This window comes from Nicotiana tomentosiformis, chromosome 1 (genome assembly GCF_000390325.3).
Source record: "Nicotiana tomentosiformis chromosome 1, ASM39032v3, whole genome shotgun sequence".
NCBI classification, from domain to species: Eukaryota; Viridiplantae; Streptophyta; class Magnoliopsida; order Solanales; family Solanaceae; genus Nicotiana; species Nicotiana tomentosiformis.
The window spans coordinates 114,560,609-114,570,706 of record NC_090812.1 but is presented as its reverse complement, the minus strand read 5'-3'; the positions used below and the strand labels follow the sequence as shown (position 1 = coordinate 114,570,706).

Below are 10,098 nucleotides of genomic sequence, written 5' to 3'. Positions count from 1 at the left end.
TAGATATTATTCTTCAAATTCACACGCTTGAGCTAAAATTTATTTAACTTTTATCTTCTTTTACAGTTAGACGTTATTTAATTTAATAACATCTATCTATTGTGTACTACATATTAACTGTTTATTAATTCTGTAATCGAGAGAGACGGAAGAAATACTATAGTTAAGTGTAGTATTGATAAATGTTAATATTTATTCAGTAGCATCTATCTCTTTTATGTTATAATTAATTTTACACTTATTTGTAATCGAGAGAGGCGAATAGTGTAATAATCAGTTATAACAAGTAGGGTAACCGAAAAGGACTTACTAACAAGAGCGTGTTTAATTCAATCATATATTTCTAGTTCTTCAATATTACTAGTTTGAAGATTAATTTGTATAACCGAGAGGAGTACAATTAATTATTCAACTTAAGTAATAATATATATTTGTAATCGTGAGAGGCATTTATACATTTTTGAGAAATAAAAATTGAAGAATAATAATTCTATTATATAATAGAAATATTAAGTGAAGTCAAGATCCCAACAACTTTTTATTATATTTGTGAAAAATAAAATATTTTCTATTGCTCTATTCATGCATTTTTAGTTAGTTAATTTACAACTCAACTCTTTCTAATTTTCTCAAATAGTAATTAAAACAAGAAACGTCTGTAGAACAGATAAACCAATCTCTGTGGGTTCGACATCTTTCTATACTATTATTTGACAGAGTACGAGTTAGAATTTTATATACGCTAGACACTCGTCATTGGTCGCCGGAGGGAGATCTACCTCTTGGTAGTGTTGGTTTTTGCACAACACCGACAGAAAGTGACTTTCACGTAGACAGGCCTTAGGTCACTAGAAAAATTGCACGATGACTAAGTTCTTTCTTCCCGGTTAATGCTGGAATGACGCACATCGATCTTTTCTCACTAATGCTCTGATACCATGTGAGAAAGCACGGGAAAAAAATATATTATTGATATTGGTTACTCAATATAATACAAGAGGTCCTATTTATAGCTATTGTCTACAAAATACATATTACTCTCATTCCAATGTGGAACTACACATAACTAACAACATATATTCTCGTCCAGCATGCTAGTTAGGTTCCTAGTTTTGTTTTAAGAGGTCGGACTAGAACATATTTTTATCAAATATTTGAAGAGCCTCTTATTAAAAATTGTGGTTAAGTAGAACTGAACTCGAGACCTCTTCTAGCATAAGACTCCACAAAATTAATGCATTAAGACTATTACTCATTTAGAAATATGATAATTAACATTATTTATTTTACACTTTTATGTAAATATCGACACTGGTTACAAAGAGTTTTGTATGCCCCTGGTTGCCACTGCTTTGTTTTTTATTTTCTTTCGCCGAGTGTTTACTGGAAATAGCCTCTCTTCCCTCTCAGGATAAGGGTAAGCCCTACGTATGCACTACACTCCCCAGACATCACTCGTAGAAAATCACTAAATTTGTTGTTGTTGTTATTTTTATTGTTGAGCAATAATTTAATTATTAGAAATTGAACTCTTGGAACTACAGTATAAACTGTGAATTATGATATTTTGTCACGAACAATCTTTTTAGTCATTTTAGAGGCATATTTCAAAATTTGAGCAAAGAAACTTTAGAAAAAGCCAAAGATTGTCATGCCATTTCTTTTTCCCACTTCATCTCTTTTGATCTCGAGATAATAAAGTAATAATTGCTATAAGTAGGGGTGGTCATTCGGTACTTCGGTTCGAAATTTAAGAATTTCGGTTCGGTATTTTGGTATTCAGTTTATCAATTGTGTATACCAAATACCGTACCAAAGTATTTTGGTAAGGTTCGGTATTTCTTATTTTGGTTCGGTACGGTTTCGGTTTAAACTAAATCTTCACTGTCTCCCCCACTCCATTAACTAATGTAATCCATGTTGTTTAAGATTCCACCAAAGATCAATCTTAAGTTCTCAGGTTGTGTACAAAGAAGAGACGAAAGGCAATACACTTTGAGTTTGAGTAGAAGAAGATGAGTCAATGACTGTCGGACTGCAGTTTGCCTCCACGAATTGTTGTGAGATTTATAGTCGTTAATGTGTGAAAATGATCTAACTAATGTGTTCTTTAGTCGATGAGTTTCATTGTTGCTTCAAATTGTTAAACTAGGTTGTTTATGTTATGTATCTTATTCCGTGAATGATTTCCGCTCTTTGTGTAATTTATGTTATTTATTTTGAGGCTTTATAGTAAATACCGTAATCTGTATGTTTTTCTTTATCGGAGAATTTTTAGTTTGTTCAAGGCGGGCATATTTTTTGGTTTAAGAACTAATACAAGTCAGGAGCAAAGAATGATTGTACCACAAGACTTCCAACAATAGCAGATTGGAATCCGCTATATGATTGTCACTCATGAACAAAATCATGTTTGATCATACAACTAAATATTTCCTATTATGTCTTTTTACGCGCTCATCCCGACCAATACTATACAGAGAATGGTTGTCACTCATGACTAAGCCTAAGGGTAAGGGATTAAGGAATTAGGGGTTTTGGATTTTTGGGACGTGGGCTTAAGGTTACTGGGTTAAAAAATAAAAATAAAATTGAGCTTGGACTAAACTATTTCGGTATTTCGGTATACCGAAATATCAAAAACTGAATATTGTTTACCGTATCGAATTACCAAAATTGTTGTACTGAAATAAACCGAAATACCGAAAAAATCAAAATATCAAATTAATTCGATTCGATTCGATTCGGAATTCGATTTTTTCGGATTTTATGCCCGCCCTAGCGAGCTTCCCGCCCACCCCCCTATTCTGTCTCCACTTTCTTTAATCTGTTAGAAAAGCTATATCCCTTCCCTTGGGATTTGGTCTGTCATTTTTTCATTTCCGATTGATGAATATATTGCAGTTGCAGCATGCACATGTTAAAGGGTTTCCCTAAGTTCAGCATTCATACATAGAATCGGTCAAAATCTTGGTCAATTACTCCAAGTGGATAGCTCCAATAAACACAATCAAGCATAAATCCTCCACAATCTTAATTGAAAATGGCAGGTAAAGAACCAGTTATCATCACAGACAAGGAAGAGATGAGAAAATGGACAAGAACCATGAGATCCAAAAAACATACAATTGGCTTTGTCCCCACAATGGGTTACCTCCACGAGGGCCATCTTTCTCTAGTGTAAGAAGCACAAAAACACACTGACCTTAGAGTTGTGTCCATTTATGTAAATCCAGGTCAATTTTCACCCAATGAAGATCTTTCCACATACCCTTCCGATTTTCAAGGCGATATTGAGAAACTCAAGTCTGTTGCTAATGGTGTTGATGTTGTATTCCACCCCAAGAATTTGTATGACTATGGGAATTCTGAAATGGGACTAATTAGGTCAGCTGAGAGGATTAATGAAAAAGAGAATGAGGGTTTAAAGGTGGTATCTTGTGTTGAAGATAAAGGGATGGGGCATGAAACTTGGGTTAGAGTTGAAAATTTGGAAAAAGGGTTGTGTGGAAAGAGTAGGCCTGTTTTTTTTAGAGGGGTTGCTACTATTGTCACCAAGTTGTTCAATATTGTTGAGCCTGATGTTGCTGTCCTTGGCAAGAAGGATTACCAACAATGGAGGATTATTCAGAGAATGGTAAGCTTACTAAAAAAGAGTTCATCTTGTTTTGTTTAAAATGTTGGATTTGTTTGTGGATGATCTTAGTTGCGCTCGGTGTTTGCATCAAATTAATGAAATTTAACTCTAAGAAAAGCGCTGCTCACAAATTGAGATAGTACATTATTTAACAGTAGTTAAGTGATCAAATTTTATGCTAAAAGACACATGTTACGCATAATATAGTTTTGGTGAAAGCACAAGTGCAGATAAGTTTCTTCCTTGTGTGGATAAAGCAATCCAATATGGCCATATCTGCCCTGCTGAAAGTAAAGCGGCTTATTGGGGAATGTTGTTTGGTTTCTGTTTCTTTGCTAGTCTTAATCAAGCAGTATACTTCAGAGCTGAAGTCTGATGTGATTTTAAATTGATAGTCTCAAAGTAATTCTGTTTCAGGTCCGAGATCTTGATTTTAGGATAAAGGTGATTGGTTCTGACATAGTACGAGAGCATGATGGCCTTGCAATGAGTTCCCGCAATGTGAAACTTTCACCTGAAGACAGACAAAAGGTGCTTCTTCTATTATCAGTATCTCTTAGCATGATGAAGGAACCCGAATTATGGCAAACATTAGCTTATTCAGAATCAAAATGTTTGGGGCAATGCATATGCAAAAATTAAAGTGATTTCTTGCTAAGGCTCTCTCTTTATTATTGTTTGGCATTTGTGCTAATTGAAACTTTTTGCTCTTTCTACTATTCCACAGGCTTTGTCTATTAGCCGAGCACTGTCTAAAGCCAAAGTTGAGGCAGAAAAGGGACAGGTCAACTGCGGAGAGCTGATAAATTCAGCTATTCAAACCATAGATGAAGCCGGTGGAAGGGTTGATTATGCTGAGGTGAGAACTTAAACAATAATAATATCTTTCATATGGATATAAACAATAGAATACCAACTGGGAACTCAATCACTTAAGGAAGAATGGTATGATCTTGACAATTGTGCTTTCAATGCCCTCTGGCTGTAAGTTATATTTGCCAATCGGAAAATACACGAGTACTATTGACTTGTCAAGACGTATGACCAAGTGGCTTTTTAAGGAGTGAGTATCATAAAGCTCTCTCCAATTACCTTTCCACCACTGAAATTCCAATGACATAAAAGTCATACTACCGTTTCCTTTACTCTCCTCTTAAACTAGTAGATATATAAAGCAATATTTTGTATGGCTAGCGTCTCAGAAGCTTAATTTGTCCGGACAGTATCTGTGCAGTGTTCCATAATGTTTTCACTTAGCAACATAAAAAGGTTGTGAATACAAAAAAAGTTTTTTTCAAATCATTTCTTGGTCTTGTTATCTTGTTTACCTCATTGCTGACACCTTCTCTGCACCAGATTCTGGAGCAAGAAAGTTTAGAGCCGGTGGAAACAATCAAGAGACCAGTTATATTTTGTGTAGCAGCATGGTTTGGAAAGGTAAGGCTCGTTGACAACATGGAAATAAATACTATATAAGATGGAGCCACCAAATATAGAAGAACTGAGGTGAAGTACAAGTCCCTGGTTTGCAAGAAGCTTTTGCAGTTAGTAAAAGCCATCTGAAAATGACTTTATCAAAGAAAGCCAACTGAAGAAGAAATGGCTAGTCTTTTCTTACTGCTCTAGTATTGTTTTGGTTTCTTTTTAATGATGAGAACTTTTCCATTTTTTTAAAAAAAATTAATGATTAGAACCATCCTTTACTGATTCTTCGAGAAGTCTGACCATCCTCCTGACCTCCGCTACAAAATCATTTCTTGGTTCTGACGTTTAACTATCCCATTCTCTCCTTTGCTCTCTTTTTGAGGAACTCGTAAAATAGGACATAGAAATGTTGCATTCGTTACCAGAAAACGCCGGGAGTCCTACAATGCTAAAACTTCTAAAATGAATTGTTAGTTGAAAAAGTCCTTTCCAAAGAAATTTGTTACCACCAATTTTAGAACATGGCACCCCAAACAAGAAAAAAGGAGACTGGTGTCAATTGTTTGGTACAAGGGGAAAAATACGACAGTTTTCAGAATAAATTTTCTTGTTTGATAGAGACAGAAACCTACTTCCTCTAGTTCGAACATTTTATAACTTGTCCCTTAATTAGCAGTTTGAGCATGGAAATAAGGTTAGGTCTGGAACAGTTTGTCGAATAAAAAGATATATCGCAAGCCAAAATAAACACTCACAACCAGGCAGTGCTCTAGAATTCTGTCCGGTCACCTTTCCACAAAACAAGATGGTTCATACAATCATACTCAAGGATAGAGGAATAAGCCCACAGGATACTGCTGTCTCAATCAAAACAAGCCAGAGATATCAATAAAAGGCTTTCGAATTCTCAACACACTCGACAGAAGCATATTTAGCCACACAAAACCAACAAAATATAGAAGAAACATGATGAAATCACACATAGTGAATTTTATCACAAGCGGACCTCGCATAATCCTTTAAAATTTAAGTGGACTATTAACTTTCCCTGCAAAACAGCTTTTAGAAGTCCAATCATAGCACAAGATTTAAACTAGTTCACATATAAGGAGCGCAAGAAAAAATGATAGCATAATAATGAAGCCCGTTCAAATAGAGAGGAGGAAAAGAAAGACACAGTTCACATTATTTCTCCTCTGGTTCCTTTGTTTCAGAGTCTTTTCCATCCAATGCAGAACCAACAAAATCAAGAATCACTATGTGTGACCTGGTGAACGAGGGAGACTCATTCAATAGTATACTCAAAAGAATTCAGCATTACAAGCTATACAGGCAGTGTCTCATGATACAGAGCATAGAACAAAAGATGTCACAACAAAAGAAAAAAAGAATTATAAGGAACTGACATGCCACTGCTACAAAGATTAAGTGTCACAATTTTCAATCAACATCCAGCCTAGTAAGGATGAGGAACCACGCTAATGACAATTGAAACCACCACAGACTGACAAAACTATGATCAGAATCAAGGCGATAATAATTCCCAAGACTATAAGCTTGATCTTCATGTTCTGCAACCACATCTTCCTCCTCATTGTTGTTCCTTGTGTCCTGAAATCTTGTGCCTGCAACAAGACAAAAATTTCACTTGAATATTTCATGCTCAGATGGAACAAAAAAAGAAAAACAATAACACCAGTGCAAGTTCAGAATAAAGGTAAAGGAAAAACGAAACAATTAGGTGAAATGATGTAACAACAGCTCACAGGGTCCAGCCCACTGGAGCAAATAAACCATTACCAAGTTGCCTATAAAGTTAAGGGAAGGAGACCACTAGCCGTTGACCTAATGGATTGCACAGAAAGCATAGTTTAACTAAGCGATCCTCAAAACATAAAATGTAAAACAACATAGCCGAATGATTGCCCGACTGTAGTTGCCAGGCTACTATTTGCTATTAATGGCCTGAGCCTAACCACTAGAACTTTCTTTTTCTTTTTTTCTTGTCAAAGGTAATTAACCACTAGAAATTTCTTGCAACAGAAAATAAGCAGCTAAATCATTAGCATATCCTTCAAATTCTAAGGAAGTAAATATATTCAAACCACTTTGAATTTGCTGAAACTAGTAGGCCATAGCATCTTGTCATGTGCTATCAATCAAACGAGGCAAAAAAGTTGATTTTTCTTATGACTATAGCTTCTATTCATATATAACTGTGAGATTCATCCATCTACAGCTGAAGACTCAAATATTTCAGTAACGGGACATTGTATGGTCATTTACATACCTGTGAGCGAAGATTCTCAGTCTTATCCACCAAAAGTTCAATCTTCTCGCCACGATCAAGAACCTACAAGGACAAAGTTTCATCAGAAAACCAAATAAACTTACGGGTTCTAAATCTTCCAGGACAACGACAGAGATATGTCCTCTAAAACAGTATAATCCAATATGGAAGTCAATCTTCTCTACCTTTTCAATGTTTTCCATCATCACACCTTTAACTTCCGAAACCTGAGCCTTCACCTTTGCAAGCTTACTGATTTCCTCTGGATGGTCTACACAGTACTGCATTTGTTCCTTCAGTTTGGGCCTGTAAATTATTGTTTTGAATGAAGGCGCGTATCACTTTCAACATTAACATCAATAATAAAGGAGAAGGAAAAAGAGTCTGAAAAGAAAATGCAATTTACCCAAACTCCCTGTTTAAGCTGTTAGCAACAGCTGTAGCAGCCTTGCCTCCACCATATTTCTTGGTAAACTCTTCCTTGGTTCTCTCTAGAAATGCAATTGGAATCTGTCTTCCAACAGATTCCACAGCAACAACACAATATGCTGTTTGTACAGAGGGTGTATAACAATGTCAGCATGAAAAATGAGGCGGAAGAAATGGAGCATTACATATTATTTGTCATGTAATCAATCATGGACAGTAAGAGCATAGAAACAAGAATATGTAGAAAACAAAAAAATATCATGGACAGAAGAACTTCCATATCGGAATCTGAGGAAAACAAAAATATAAAGACCGAACAAAAGGGAATCTTATCGTTCTACCTTAAATTGACAAATTGTCCTAAGACCTCCCCCCCCCCCCCCAAAAAAAAAAAAAAACATTTCAACAATTTAGTTTGATGCCATACAAAATAAGGGGCTTATGCCGTGCAGGAAGAGCTCCCCACCCCAATTGCAAGGATAGAGGGAGAGTCCACAAACTTCTTCGGGATACACGAGAAACTAAACTAATCAGATATGTTGTGCATTTCAATTTGAAAAAAGAAAAAAAAGATTAAACCTCAGCTTGAGTTTTATGTTGAAATGCACAGTACTTCATCTATATTGCTAAGTTGGTCATGTGTGCTTATTAACGCATTTTGCAAGCAAATAGACAAGCGCTTAAGGCCTGGAAACCTAGTCAGCAGATAACAATTACTATGGGTAAATCTAAAAGCAGTGTTTAGTCACTATCACAATTCAAAACAATCCCCTAAATGAGCAAAACGGACAGTTTACCTTTTAAATTACGATATTATGAATTAAACGTACACTGTCATCTAATCTTGTCAAGCACAAGACAGAAGCAACTAAAAGCTCTATTGAAGACACTAGCATGATACATACATAATGACAGGCATACAAGAAATTTACACAAAAATGAGAGATCTTCCAAAAGAGTCCATATCTTATCCTCTGCTAATTACATGGAATATTCAATATCCCAATTAGGCATGCGTGATTTTTTATGTGTTAATAGGTCATGAAATCAAACCGATCTAAAGCAAAGTTAAGCATTAACTACAGTAATTACCAATATAATATATTACTTATCAGTATTCTACTAAGATCTAGACTGCACAATTCAGAAATCAAACACAGCAACAGAAATGAAAGAGATCCAAAGCAAAATTCTGCATTAGCTAAACTAATTACTACAAAATTAAATTATATTACTTATTACTATTAAACAGATATTTAGACTGACTATCCCAAAATGGGATACAGCAACAGAACAAGGAGAGCACAGAAAAAAGGGAAACGAAAATAAAATAAAAAATGTTAAAATAAGCAACGAAATGAATGAGATCCAACGAAAAAATCTTCATTAACTAAACTAATTACCACAAAATATTTAATTATTACTACTGAATATTCTATTAAGATCTAGATTGCACTATTCCGAAATCAATCAAACGAAAATCCAAGGAAAACGAAATAGTCGTGCAGGAAAAAAAGAACATAGATGCATGGATGATTGAATCAGGAAAAACAATAAACAAAACTATCAGAAGTGAAAAAAGGGAAAATAACTCACTGAAGCCATCTTCGACGAGATAGTTGAAAGTATGGCCATCACAGTTATAGGTGAACTTGTTATTGGAAGCAGGAAGTTTCTGGAGGCACTGTGAGGCTATACTTGTGAAATTACCCGTAAACTCAGTGTATTCAGCGAGGATCACAGTTCCTCGCGCAACGAAGCTGTAGATCAACGACTGTTGCCCCATTTCTCTTGGCTGAAACCAAAACCCTAGCTAGTATAGTAGAGTTCTAGAGAGAGAAAAAGCGAGAGAGAGAGAGAGAGAGAGAGAGAGAGAGAGAGAGAGAGAGAGAAATAGGAGAAATGGCAAATGCGTATGATGTGAATGAAGCAATAGAGGCAACGGCAAAAGATAAAAAGGGGAAGCGTGATGATGCGGGGGACGATATGAATTTTGATTTTTGGGAATGGTTAGTTTGGTAAGCCTTTGCTTTTGGCCTTTGGGGCTGAAATTTCTTAAAAGCACAGTCCCTTCTGTAGCAAGGAAATTAACGAATTTGCCCCTGCCAAACTTATGCTGCTACTATTAAATCTTGTTGTAAAAACGGATTTCTTTTTGTATTGATTACACACGGCTTCTAGTTAAACAAGGACATTAAATTTTGTATCCCTACTTATTTTTTGGTCAAACTGGGATTACTTTGTCAATTTTTTCAAAGAGAAAAGTATTACAGGTATACTATATGTTTTCTCTAGAAGCCTTATTATTTTCTTCATT

General features: G+C 35.4%; 1 protein-coding gene and 1 pseudogene across 1 annotated transcript; one reads left to right on the top strand and one right to left on the bottom strand.

The window, feature by feature from the left end:
* Positions 1-2,908: 2,908 nt before the first annotated feature.
* On the top strand, positions 2,909-5,333 carry LOC104117697 (pantoate--beta-alanine ligase-like; annotated as a pseudogene).
* Positions 5,334-6,325: 992 nt separating this feature from the next.
* Positions 6,326-9,820, bottom strand: LOC104117698 (vesicle-associated membrane protein 722). The gene is made up of 5 exons (XM_009628771.4): positions 9,378-9,820; positions 7,759-7,900; positions 7,538-7,658; positions 7,353-7,415; positions 6,326-6,687 (listed from the first exon to the last, which is right to left on the bottom strand). The coding sequence occupies exons 1-5, from the start codon at positions 9,565-9,567 to the stop codon at positions 6,541-6,543; spliced, it is 663 nt and encodes a 220-aa protein (XP_009627066.1). The 5' UTR covers positions 9,568-9,820; the 3' UTR covers positions 6,326-6,540.
* Between the last annotated feature and the right edge of the window lie 278 nt (positions 9,821-10,098).